The following is a 13094-nucleotide window of genomic DNA, read 5'->3' on the forward strand; positions in this document are numbered from 1 at the left end:
TCCACCTCGACAGCGCGGTGCTCTGGTAGCGACCCCCCCCCCCCCCCCCCGCTGTGGGGCGCTGAGCCCCCCCCCCCTCCAGCTCATCACAGCAGTGGCACCCAGCAGTGGGGGGCTGGTTCCTCCCAGCACTGGGGGTGCAGTGTTCCCCCCCCCCCCCCACCTGATCCCCCACCCAGCCATTTTGCCAGTGTTTAAGCAAAACTGTGATATAAAAAAGGGGGGTGGGGGCACAGGCGGTGCTCCCCCCAAACCAGGGCAGAGCCTTGGGGCCGGCTGGAGTACCTGGGGGGTAGGGGCTGGTGGTGCCCCCCCTGCCCTGGGGGCACAGGATGCCTGGGTCCCTGGCTCGCTGGGGCAGGGGGTGGGGTGGGGTGGGGGGTGCAGCAGGGGGTCCCGGGGTGCCCGCAGGCGGGCAGACCCCTCTCCCCCCCCCCCAATTTTGAGCAGGGCTGCTCTAATAAAGGCTGCGAAGAGCTGGGGTGTGCCAAGAGCTTCCTTCTCACCAGCCTCAGGGCTCAGGACCCTGCCCCCCCCCCCCCCCCCCCCCCCCCCCCCCAGTTCAGGATGCCTGGGTCCTGTCAGCAAGGGGGGGGCACGATTCCTTAGACACCCCCCCACCCCCGTGCCTCAGTTTCCCTCCTGCCTGCCCACAGAGGAGAGCAAAGAGCCGTGTCCCACAGCGTCCCCTTTATTGCAAGATATGCTGCTGCCCCCAGCCCACGCTGGGTGTGGGGGCTCAATAAATACTTCAGCATTAACCCAGCCCCCCCCCCTAAAAACCACCGACAACAAAAAAAAAAACCCCACCACCCCCATCCTCCTCCCACCATCCCCTCCCCAGTCACCCCTGCGGCCCCACTGGGGGCTGATTGTCTGGCTGCAGCCCCCCCCCCACCTCCACTCAAGTCTTCCCAGGATATGGGTGTTAAATGGGGGGGGGACACACGGGACGACGATGACAACACACACAGGGACAACACCCCCCCCCCCCTGCACCGGGTTCCTGCGGTTTTGGGGTGCCTGGGAGCGTGTGAGGGGGGGGGGGTCCAAGTCCCCCGGCGTGGCTCAGTTTCCGTAGAAGCCGTAGTAAGCCACCGTCGGTGCCGGGTCCTTGTCGTAGAGGTCCCCGTTGCGGGGTGGGGGGGAGCTCTCGGCGCTGGAGGGGTACGGGGACACCCGCCGCCGTTTGCACTCGTACAGCCCCCGAGTCCGAGGAGTCCCCCGAGGTGGCGGCGGGGGGTTCGGGGGCCCAGCCCTCCATCTCCTTCCCCTTCTCCTCCCGGGGCTCCCGGTACCAGCCCAGAGCCCCCGGGCTCCCCTTAGGGCCGTACTGCCCGGGGCTCCAGCCCCCCGAAGCCCAAACCCCCCCGGCCCCCTCGGGGTAGTAGGGCAGGGGAGGGTGGGGGGCAGGCGGCAGGGCGAAGGGCTTCACTCCGTAGGGCACCAGCTTGCCCCCCCCGTACCCCGCTTCGTAGCCCCCGTACTCCGCCGCAGGCGGCTGCTGGGGGGTGAAGTACCAGCGCGGGGGGTCCTTGGGGGGCAGGGGTAGGGAGCCCCCCGCTCGCCACCGAAGAAGCGCCCGGGGGGCAGCGGGTACTGCTCGGGCAGAAAGGGCTGGAAGCGGGGGGCTGGCAGGAGCTGCTGGCACCCCGGACCGTCGGGTGGAGATGGGGTGAGGCGGTCGCCCTCCGAGGCCGCGTACATCCTAGGGGGGACACACACACACACACACAGGGTGGGAATGGGTGGGGGGGACGCCCTCCTGCCAGCCGGGGCCCAGGAGTTTGGGGGGGGACCGGTGGGAGGGTAGGGGGGACACTCACGAGTCAAGTTGTCCCGGAATCCTTTGGCGAAGGGGTTGTGGTCGATCTTCAGCTGGGTGATCTGGGGGGGGGGGGGGGGGGTGTGGAGCTGGGGGGTGGGGGCTGTACCAGCACCCCCCCCCCCCCATCCCGCAGGGATGTCCCCCCCATCCCTCTTCCCTCGAGCAGCCCTTGACCCGCCAGAGTCCCCCGCCTGTCCCAGGACGCCCACCCCAGCACCCGCAGGGCTCAGCCATAGCTGGGGGGGGGGGGGCAGGTTGTGCTGGGGTGGGGGGACTGGGGTGATTGCTGAGATGTCGATGGGATACTGGGGGGTGGGGGGGATTGCAGGGTGCTGGGATGCTGTAGGGATGCAGGAGGGTACTGGAGGGGGAAATGCTGAAGGGATGCAGGGAGAGGTACTGGGATGCTGAGGGGGTACCAGAGGTTGTGGAGATACACGGATGGGGGGTGCTGGCAAGGGGGGGGGGGGAGGGCCTGGGGGAAGCCCTTGGGTTTTCCTTGATGCTGGGGACCTGAGAGGGTGGTGGGGGCGGGGTGTTACCAGGGTTGCTGTGATGCTGGGGTGATACTGGGGTGTACCAGTGGTTTCTGTGGCCTTGAGAGGATGCTAGAGGGTTGCTGGGTTCCCGTGCTGCTGGGGAGGGGGCTGTTTGGGCGGGGGAGGGGGGTACCCCCATCCTAAGGACTAGGGGGGGGGGATGGGGGGGTGTCTGTACTCACGTCAGCGTTCTGGTAGGCCGTGACGCGATGAACTGGGTCTCGGGGAAGGCGAAAGTGTGGGTGTGTGAGGAAGGGTACGTCTCCTCGCCCTCACCCTCCTTCACCTCCGTCACATGCAGCCGGGGCTGGTACTTGTGCAGCGACTGCAGCACGATCATCTGGGGGGGGGGGGTGTGTGGGTGGGTGGGGGGGGGGGGCAGAGGGTGGTCAGAGGCGGGGGGTGGGGGGCATGTGGAGACTTTAACCTGGGTGGGACCCTTACCTGGCCGACATTGTTGGATGCGCCCTTGTTGTTGGTGAGCTTCAGCTTCCCGAAGGAGACCTCCTGCCGCATCCAGTGGGCGCCGTGTTGGGCGAGTCGGGGTGCAGGTAGAGGCGGTTCCCTGGGGAAAGGGGGGGGGGGCAGCAGGGACGGGGTTAGGCCCTGCCTGGCAATGCGAGGAGGAGGAGGAGGAAGAAGGATTGGGGAGTGGAAGCAGGGCGGGGGGGGGGGGGGTGGGTGTCTGTACCTGGCATGTTGCCCTCGGCTTTGCCACACTGCACCCACTTGCCGCCCTGGTAGCGCCAGTGGTGCTGGTCCACCAGCACCACGTCCACGCAGACGCTGTAGTGGGCCACCGGGTTGAGCCCCGAGAGGTTGAAGCTGAGGAACGGGAACATGCGCCTGGGGACAGAGGCGCAGACACGGTCACCTCCCCCCCCCTCCCGACTCCCAGCTCAACCCCTGGCACAAAGGGCTGCACCGCTGGTAGGGGGGGGGTGGTGGTGGTGGGAGGGAGATGGTTCTGCCCTCTCAGAGCGATGACGGGGAAACTGAGGCAGCGTGATGCTCAGCCCTCACCCACACCCCCCCCCCCCCCCCAGCACCCGCTGGGTGCCTGTGAGGAGCTGACTGACCCCAGCAGCTGGGGGGATGCCTCTTGGGGTTGATTCCCCCCCCCCCCCCCCCCCCACGCTCCCCGGTATCTTCCTCCCCCTCCCCAAGCACCTTCCGGATCAGAAACCAACACCGCTGCTATTTCGGGCTGGACACCAGCCTGCGCCAAGGGCAGGAAGGGGACAGGACAGGATGGCTGGGGGGGGACCCTGTGGCCCCAGGCCTGCAGCTGCTGCCCCCCCCCCCCACTCACCATAGGGCCGCACCCCACTGTCCCCCTGCACCCAGCGGAGGAGCATAAATCCCAGATCTGGGGTGGGAGATCTGACGCTCTGCCCCCGGCTTCTCCCAGTCCAGTCCCTCCTGTTCCATCACCGGCCCCAGTAGCCCCAGCTACTGGCCTGGGTTTGCAACGGGACCCCAAGCCGTGGCTGGGGTCACTGGTTCAGCGCCCACCCCCCGACAGAGCTCGGCTCTTTGACCACGGCATCTCAGAGTTTTGGCTTTTGGCAACCAGAGCGAGAAATCAGCCCCAGCCCCACCAGCAACTCCAGTCCAGCTGCCCAGCCACCCCATTAGTGTCACCAGTAAGAAGCAGGACAGAGCCCCAGATACCCGGCACAGACCAACATGGGGGACATGGTGGGCCCTCAGCCCTCCTCCCAGTTTGCCTGGGTGAGATACACATGGGGTGATGGGGGAATTCATCCTGACACACCCCCCCCCCCGGGGGAAGAGGGTTGGGGGGGGCCTGCAGCCCCCCACACCCCCAGCCCCCTCCCCTCTTCCTCCCTCCTTTGGGCTGTGCCGCTTCCCATCTGCCGGTACCCGGTGGGCGAGGGTGGGGGGGCGGCTGGTGGCGGGGGCACTGGTTTCGACACCCCCCCCATTTCCTCGAAGCGCTGGTGTTTCTCATGAAGTGGGTGCTGAGGCTTCTCTGAAAGGGCCCCGGAAAGGCTTGCCTGGCTGAGGCGGGGGGGTCCTGCGTTGGGGCTGGGGGCTTCTGGCAGGAGGGAACTCAGGCATCGGAGCCAGGTTTGGGCAGGGAGGGTGGGCTGCTCCCCGGAGCCAACCTCAGCCCAGCGGGAACGAGGGCCGGAGCCGGCAGCGGGGCTGCCCACCAGCAGGATTCACTCTTGGCAGGGGGCTGGTGGGGGTGGGGTTACTTTGCCTCCCCGCCATGGGAAGGGGGTGCCCTCCCTATCCTGGCAGCTCCTGAACCCCCCCAGTCCCCAGTCCCCAGCACACCAGGGTTTCCCACCAGCCCCAAGGCAGAGACCTGTGAACTCATGACAGCGATGGCACGATGCACCGGGGAGCCCAGCTGAGCCCCCCCTGCCCCTGCCCACCAGCCAGGGGAGGTGCGGGAGGGCCGAAATACGGGCGAGGGGCAAAGCGAGGGGCTGGGGCCGGGAGGACACGCAGCTCCGGGTGCCAGGGCAGGAGCGTGGGGGGGATGAGCTGTGGCCCCAGCAGGAAGCACGGCTCGGGCAGCGCCGTGGCACTGGGAAAGCGGCAAGCGAAGAGCGGTGGAAAGAGTGTGCACGGCCCGTCCCGGGTGCTGCTGACTCAAAATTGGCCTTGTGAGAGAGAGAGAGAGAGAGAGAGAGAGAGGGGAAAAGAAAGAAAAAAGAAGAAAGAAAAAAAGAAAAAAGAGAAAAAGAAAAAAGGAAAAAGAAATAAAAGAAAGAAGAAAAAAAGAAAAAAGGAAAAAGAAATAAAAGAAAGAAGAAAAAAAGAAAAAAGGAAAAAGAAATAAAAGAAAGAAGAAAAAAAGAAAAAAGAAAAAAAGAAAGAAGAAAAAAAGAAAAAAGGAAAAAGAAATAAAAGAAAGAAGAAAAAAGAAAAAAGAAAAAAAGAAAGAAGAAAAAAGAAAAAAGGAAAAAGAAAAAAAGAAAAAAAGAAAAGAGAAAAAAAGAAAAAAGAAAACAAGAAAAAAGAAAAAAAAGAAAGCAATTGCTGGTGATGAGGAGCTATGCATTTGCTCCCCGGGGCTGGGACAGGTGGGGGCCCTGAGCACCCCGGGGACCCCAGGGTCCAGCTGAGCCCTCGCAGACCCCCATCCCGTCACTCGGGCGCCCAAAAGCGGGTGGCCCACGGGGCTCCTCCGGAGCGAGCGAGCCGCGGCCGTGTGGAAGGGAAGGTGGTTCCTGCCACCGATCAGAGTTGGAGCCACATCAAAGGGCGGCAGCGAGGGGCTGCGCTGCCCCCGAGCCCCCGCCGAGCTCTCGCTGGGTGCTGCCTCGCCGCCACCGCCGCGCTCGGGGTGCCAAAGCCCTCGCCGGCACCAACTCCTGCCCCACCAGTGAGCCGGGGTGATGGGTGGCCACAGGGTGAGCAGCCAAACTGGGTGTTGCACCAGTCCGGAGCTGCTGCAAGGAGCAGGGGAGGAAGAAAACAGCTTTTTTTTTCTGGGGTTTTGGGGTTTTTTTGGGTTTTTTTTTTTTTGCACCTCGCTTGTTCTGACGCTGCCGGTTCCCCGAGCCTCGTGCTGCCGGTGGAGCAGAGAGATCGAGAGTCACAGCTCGAACGCTGCCGTGGTGCAAACCGCAGGGCTCGGCCGGGGCACGGGAGGGTGGGGGTAAGACCCGAAACCACGCGTGCCTCGCATTTATTTTTAAATCCCCCAGCGCTCGAGCTCCCGGGGCTGCTGCTCGGGCAGGACTTGGCTCCCGGAGGTTTGGACCCCCTTGTGGTTTGGGAGGTGCCGTGGAGGGGTGCAGGATGACCCGGCCAGCTCACATACACCCCCCCCCCCTGCCCCGTGCACCCCAAAAGCTGGTGGGCACCTCTGGTTTCCCTCCCTTTGCGTGTTTGGTTCTGGAAGGTGCTCCCAGCTTTCATGACCCCCTCGATGCAGGGGGTTGGGGAGGGGGATCGGGTGTGTGGCCATGGGGCAGGGGAGCCAGGCGGACACATGCAGGGGACATGGGGTGTCAAGAGGACGCTGGGTGACGTGGGGACACAGCGAGCAGGGACAGGGGAGTCCAGGACGAACCCAGCTGGAAGGGGAATCTGGGGGTCAGCCCCCTTCAAACCTGCCGGGGGACCAGGAGCGCAAAGCCCCCCCCCCCCCCCCCCCCCACCTGCACCCCTGGCAGCGCTTCCTGAGCCGCCTCCTCTCCCAGTGCCAACCCAGCGCACCCCAGCCCAAGCGGCCGCAAGAACCACGGCCCCCACCGCGCCCCACCTGCCCCCCCCCCGCCCCCCCACCGCGGGGCTGCACGGCACAGCTGCACGGCACAGCTGCTCGGCATGGCGCGGCGACATGGCACGGCTGCACGGCAAGGCATGGCATGGCGCCGCATGGCTGCACTGCACGGCTGCGTGGTTGCACGGCACGGCTGCTCGGCATGGTGCGGCAAGGCATGGCATGGCGCCGCATGGCTGCATTGCATGGCTGCGTGGTTGCACGGCACGGCTGCTTGGCATGGCGCGGTGACATGGCATGGCGCCGCATGGCTGCATTGCATGGCTGCGTGGTTGCACGGCATGGCTGCTCGGCATGGCGTGGCGACATGGCACGGCTGCACGGCAAGGCATGGCACGGCGGCGCCACATGGCTGCACTGCACGGCTGTGTGGTTGCATGGCACAGCTGCTCGGCATGGCGCGGTGACATGGCATGGCGCCGCATGGCTGCATTGCATGGCTGCGTGGTTGCACGGCACGGCTGCTCGGCATGGCACGGTGACATGGCACGGTGACATGGCACGGCTGCACGGCCACGCATGGCATGGCGCCGCATGGCTGCATCGCATGGCTGCATTGCGCAGCTCCACAGTTGCATGGTGCAGCAGCTCGGCATGGCGCGGTGACATGGCACGGCTGCACGGCTGCTGCATAGCTGCATTGCGCAGCACGGCCGTCGCATGGCACAGCTACACGGCTGCACGGCACGGCACAGCATGGCTGCAAGGCGCGGCTACACCACTGCCTCCAACCCCGCAGAGCTGCCAGTTGGGCACCGGGTCCCCCCGGCCCAGCCCCCAGGGGGACAGAGGCTGCCGGCCTGGGCAAACCATCCCCGAGTCCTCCCGAAAAGGCAAAGCCAGCCCTTGTGTTCCCCCAAACACGCCCTCAGCCCCGGCACCCCTCAAGCCAAAGCCAACCCTCGCCTTTGCCAAATGCAAACCCAAGCCCTTGTGTCCCCAAAGATGTCCCCTGCCTTCCCCCCCAAAGGCAACCCCTGTGTCCCCCCCAAGCGCAAAGCCATCGCCAGCGTCCTCTCCAAAGGCGATGCCATCCCTCGTGTCCCCAAATGCAAACGCAGCCCCTGTGTCCCCCCCGAAAGGCAAAGCCAGCAGAAACCCCTGGCAGGAATTCCCCGGGTGCTTCGCAGCCGGGGTGATGGTGAGTCCTTGGGGGTTTCCACCAAAATCCTGCCCTGGCTGAGCCCCGAGAGCCGTGGGGGGCGGAGGAGGGATGGGGACCCGCGTGGGAAACCAGCAGGAAATTAGTTTTGCTGGGGATGAGTGGGTGTGTGGGATGGCGTGGGATGGTGTGTCAGAGCCGGGGCAGGAGCGGGCAGGGAAGGTGCCGGGGGGGGTAAATCCCCACGCCTGACCAGGCTCATCCCAGTGCCGCCGTCTCCCACCCAGCCTCAGCTCCTCTCCGCGGGGAGGCGGGGGGGCCGCACCCCAGGGACACGGGCAAAGAGGGACCAGCGTAGCCCGGCAAGATGGAGCCCCTGCACCCTCGGTGGGACAAACATATCCCCTACCCTGCCCCAGAGCCCCCCCCCCCGGGCCGATGGGTGCCTGCTTGGGGGCACACGTCCCCCTCGAGCCCCTGCTTTGGGGTTTTTCCTGTGCCTCAGCAGCGCTGCAGCCCGGCCCTGCACACAGATTTTTTGCAAAAGCAGCTAGGGTCGGGGGAAACGGATGTTTTGTGGCTCTGAGTTTGACGTCTCCCCAGGCTGGGTTGGTTGTGAGCACCCCCCCGGCACAGAGCACATGCCCCCCCCGCCCCCCGCCAGACCCCAGGCCCCGTCATAGGGGATGGAGCTGGAAAAAAAGCCCCAAATTTGCCTGGCTTCAGTCTGGGAGCTGGTGGCAAAGCCCAGATGCGCCACAGGGCGGAGGATGGGATCTCTAGGGGCACCCCAACTCCCAGACCCTCAGCACCAGGTCCTGAGCAGCCCTGACGCAACAGGGATGGGCGCTGCCGCGGGACCTGCCACGACGGCTGGGGAAAGAGGGGAGGAAAGCAACGGGGCGGATTTCAGCGGCTTCCTGGAGGACCTAAACGACGGCAGGCATGAAACAACTATTTGACTATTTGAGGGGGGGGGGGCCCAAGCACCCTGCCACCCCCTCGGTGGATGCTGGGGACACGTCACCCCATCCGTGCCCGTGCCGGTTTGCCGCCGAGCGGCCCCGAGCCCGGCGGGGGAAGCAGGCCTGGGAACGGCCGTGGCAAACGAAGCGGCCCTAACGTGTTTAGACTTCCAACACATTAAGCAGGTTGGGCTCAGCATCGAAGTGACACCGTCTGTCTCGGCCGAGGGAGAGAAGGGGAGAAGGCGCGGAGCATCGCTGCCGGCAGCCCCCTGTGCCCAGCCCCGGCGCTGGGCAGAAAGAGACCCCCTGGGCGGTGGGATGGCAGCGTCTTAGGGGGGGTGTCTCTGCCAGCTGCCCCGCTCCCAGCGGGTGTGCGCTGCCCCGTCACCCCCTCGCTGTGGATTCTCGGGAGCCACGGGAGCCCCTGAGCCTGGTCCGGAGGGGGCTGAGCCCTGTGCCCAGCCCCACCATGCTCACAGTCCCCTCCTTGCCCCGGCGTGATCCCACAGAGACCTCCCAAACTGCAGCCTGGGGGCCGGCTCCCCCCACCCACATCACCCCAGCATGAGGAAGGAAGGGCTCAGGGGGAGCACCAGAATTTCAGGTTCCCCTTGCACCAAGTCAGGGTGACTCCGTGGCCCTCCCCAGGGCCCGCATCGCACCCGGCTCCCTCCAGACCCTGTGAACAGGGGTGTTGGTGGAGGTGGGGTGGACTTTAGCCCCCCACGTAGCCCCCAACCCTGCCCCAGCCCCAGGAACCCACAGCCTGTGAACAGCCCGGGCTGGAGGCAGCATGGAGGGGACAGCAGGTGCCCGGTCACGGTGTCACTGACGGGTGTTTTGGCACCCAAATGCCAAAATGCTCCCCCTTCCCCAGGCATATGGGGGGCGCACCCAGCCTCTGCCTGCCCCACAGAGCAGGAGGGAGGACAGCAAGTAGAGGGGGGTGTCGCCCACCCACCCACTGTGCTCGTGGGGTGGCCGGGGCCGCTGGCACCCTCTCGGGCTCCGGCCTCTCACTACTTGTTGCAGCGCCGAGCTCTGGATCTGGCCCCATGGGTTGAGGCCGGATCAGCGCTGCCTCCAGGCCCCCAGCACCGGCACCATCCCCGTGATGGCACTGGCACAACAAACCCCCTCTGGACCCCCCTCTCCCACCCTGACAGAGGTGGTGACACCCCCCCCGACCCCCTTCTCCTTCCAACAAGCCTCACCTCCCTAAGAAAACAAGACCGGGGGGGGGGGGGGGGGGGGGCTGGTTCATTTTGCTCCCCCACTTTTTTTCCTTTGCACAGACAGACAGACGTTACCCCCAAACCCACAGGGACAGGGATCCCCTCTTGAACACACACACACACACACACATCCCCCTACTCCTCGCATGGGCAGACGGGGATCCCCAGCCCCACATCCACCCCCCCCAACACACACCTCCAGCCCTTTGGGGAGACGAGGCAGGACCCTCCAGCCCCTCACCGTGCCGGCCCTGCAGCTCCCCCAGCCCGTCCCACACCCCACCGTGCCCACCCCAGCATCCCCAGTGCCCCCACCTTGCCTGTACCCCTACCCACACCAGACCCTCACCCTCTCCAATGCCCACTCACGTCGCGATGCCGCTGCCGGTCTCTGTCCCGGTGCTCCCACCGGTCCCGCGCCCCCGGTCGTGTGTGTGTGTCCCCCTCTCCCGGTCCCCCCCGGTCCCCCCCGGTGCCCCCCCGACTCACCTGCCCTGTTTGGTGATGATCATCTCGGTCTGGTGCTTGTGGAACTTGGCCCAGAGCGGGTAGTTGTTGAGCATCACCTGCATCTTACCGGCCGCCCGGTACCCGGGCAGGGCGCAGAGCGGCCCGGCGCGGGGGCACAACGGGGCGGCCCCGGGGGCGTAAGCGCCCTCCGCCCCCGCGTACAGCTCCGCACCCGCGTAACCCTCGACCGCGTAACCTTCCACCGGGGCGGCGGCGGCGGGAGGCGGCGGTGCCCGGTAAGGCGGGCACGGTCCCAGGAACCGACCGCCGAAGCCGCCGGGAACACCGTAGGGTAGCGGGGGTGCTCCGGGCTCCGGTCCCCCCCCATCACCGTAGTAAGAGGAGGCGGCGGCGGCGGCGGCGTCCCGGGGGCCCGGCGGCTCCTTGGCGAAGCTGGCGGTGCCGCTGAGCATGGGGGCGGCGGGGCGGGGGGCTCCGGTGCCCGGCTCCAGCGCGCCCATGGACGGGTGGGGGGGGCACCGGCCCCGCTCAGCCGCTCATGGGGGTCCCGCCGGCGACCCCGGGACCCGGAGCCGGGCGCGTTTCAGCGGTGCCCACCTCGCCAGGCTCCCGCCGCCCCCTCCATGCCCGGCGGGGGGGGGGGGGGGGGGGGGGGGGGGCGAGCCGGGGCGGCCCGGGAAAAGCCAAAGGGGGGAGGGGGGGGGGGGTGCGCAAAAAAAAATACACCAACCCGAAAGAAAAACCAAAAAACAGTCCCCAAACACCCGGAAAACCCCCAAAAGTGCCGTCGGGGGGGAACTCGGGGGGTTGGGGGGGGGGGGCCGCCTGGCCCCGCTGCTGCCGGTGCCGCTGCCGGTGCCGCTGCCGCTGCCGGTGCTCTCACACGCTCCACCTGCCCATCCCCGTGGCCCCGCGCCTCTTATCCAAAGAAGCGGCTCCGCGCCGGGAGCTCCTCCCCCCTCCCCACCCGTGGAGGCGGCCCCCACCGGGGCGGGGGGGCGGGCCGGGGGGCGGGGAGCGGGACACGCGGGTCCCGGACACGCGGGTCGCGCTTCTGGGAAGGGAGGTGGGATGCGGGAGGGGATGGGGGAGGAGGGGGAGACAGGGACAGGGAGAGGGGGAGGGGATGAGGGGACAGGAGGGGTTGGGGGGGACGCGTGGGGACACGGAGGGAGTGGGGAGGTGGGAGGGGATGGAGGTGGAGGGGACGGACACGGGAGGAGCCGGGGACGTGGGACGCTGGCAGGGGTGGGGACACGGGAGGGGACAGGGACACCGTGGGGGGACACAGGGACGGGGAGAGTGGGGTGACCAGGGGTACAGTGTGGGGGGCCACGCTTCTGACCGTATTTTGGGGCTCTGGGGTGACGCAGGGCACAGGGGGGCAGTTAAAACCCTGCCCCCCCCCCCTCCTCCCAGGACCCTTCATTAACCAGTTAATGAGCCCACTTGCCCGAGGGTGCTGTGTGGGCCCTGTGTGGGGCTGCTTCCCCCAGGGGTGCCCGGAGCAGCCCCCAGCCTCTGTGTGGTTCTCTGGGGTGCCTGATATTTCGGGTGCCCCCTGCACACCCTGGTGTCACGGCAGACACGGGAGGTGGTTCGGGCTGGCGAGCGCCCGGGGTCCCATCTCGTTCTTGGCCTCCTTGCCCTTCTGTTGGGTTTGGGGTGGTCCAAGATCCCCAGGGGAGCTCGGACAAGCCGTGCCCACCCTCCGTGCCCCCTCCTGTGCCCACCCCGAGGCCAGGCCTTCCCGGCACCTGCCCTTGACCCCTCTGTGCCAGGGGAAGTCCCCGTGTCCCCTGGAGCCATCACGAAGGCGTTTTGCTCTGGAGGGGCCGTTTCCCTTGGCAGCTCCCCAGCTCGGCGCCCGTCAATATTTTCCATTCCCAGTGGGGCAGCGCCGCGGGAGGGTGGGGGACGGCTGGGTGCCACCCCGCGCCCGTCGCTCCCGCACCGCACGAAAGGACGAGCCACCCCGCCACCGGCCCGTGTGTGTCCCCCTCCTGGGGTCCAGGCTCGGCCCCTGGGCCCAGGGATGTGCCCAGCCTTCCCCACGCCTGCGGGACCCTTCTGGGTCTGGGGGCGTGAGTGGAATGGGGGGAGAAAGGGGCCCTTGTGGGTCCCTACCATCGAAATCCCCTGCGTTCTGTGGCCCTGGGGTCGCAGGTGCTGGTGCTGCTGAGGGGGGGGTGCAGAGACAGTGGATGGGGACAGGGATGGGGACGGGGACAGGGATGGGGGTCAGCTGTGCTCCCCCCACGGAGGGGTCCAGCTGTGGGGCAGGAGGAAATGGGGAGTTAAGGATGTGTGAGGTGGAGTCTGCAGCCAGGCCATGAGGGAGGGCGGACGGATGGGACCCCCATGTCCCCACGGTGAGTCACCTCCGGGCCGGAGCGGTGGTCTCGCAGGGGGGTTGTGTATTGGCCCATCAGACACAGCTTAGCAGCCATTCGGGCCAGCTTTTCACCAGCGTCATTGTTCAGAGGGGTCCCTGGGCTTCCATCTCTATGCAAAGCCCCCCCCCCCCCCCCGCCCCCACCGCTGACCACCCCCCTGCCTTTCCGGCTCCCTGCCAGCTCCTCCCGGCCCCTAATCCCCTGGGAGGCAGAGGGCTGGGTTTGGGGGGCATGTGGCAGCAGTGGGGGTGGGGGATTTTGCAGTGGGAGCACCCCCCACCCCAT

General features: G+C 67.1%; 2 protein-coding genes across 2 annotated transcripts in view; one reads left to right on the forward strand and one right to left on the reverse strand.

Moving 5' to 3' along the window:
• The window catches only part of OSBPL7 (oxysterol binding protein like 7), a 7945-nt gene extending 7916 nt beyond the window's left edge, over window positions 1-29 (forward strand). Inside the window, 1 exon segment of the mRNA XM_086478187.1 lies at window positions 14-29. Coding sequence (XP_086334313.1) covers window positions 14-29 — 16 coding nt within the window.
• Window positions 30-1033: 1004 nt separating this feature from the next.
• Window positions 1034-10913, reverse strand: TBX21 (T-box transcription factor 21). Its single transcript, XM_086478099.1, is given in 10 exon segments — window positions 1034-1206; window positions 1208-1551; window positions 1554-1708; window positions 1823-1887; window positions 2550-2575; window positions 2578-2707; window positions 2812-2897; window positions 2900-2932; window positions 3059-3213; window positions 10432-10913. Coding segments are annotated over 10 exon segments (1614 nt in total). The 3' UTR covers window positions 1034-1068.
• Window positions 10914-13094: the final 2181 nt, after the last annotated feature.

The sequence above is a fragment of the Leptosomus discolor genome, chromosome 25, assembly GCF_034619465.1.
Source record: "Leptosomus discolor isolate bLepDis1 chromosome 25, bLepDis1.hap2, whole genome shotgun sequence".
Classification (NCBI taxonomy): Eukaryota; Metazoa; Chordata; class Aves; order Leptosomiformes; family Leptosomidae; genus Leptosomus; species Leptosomus discolor.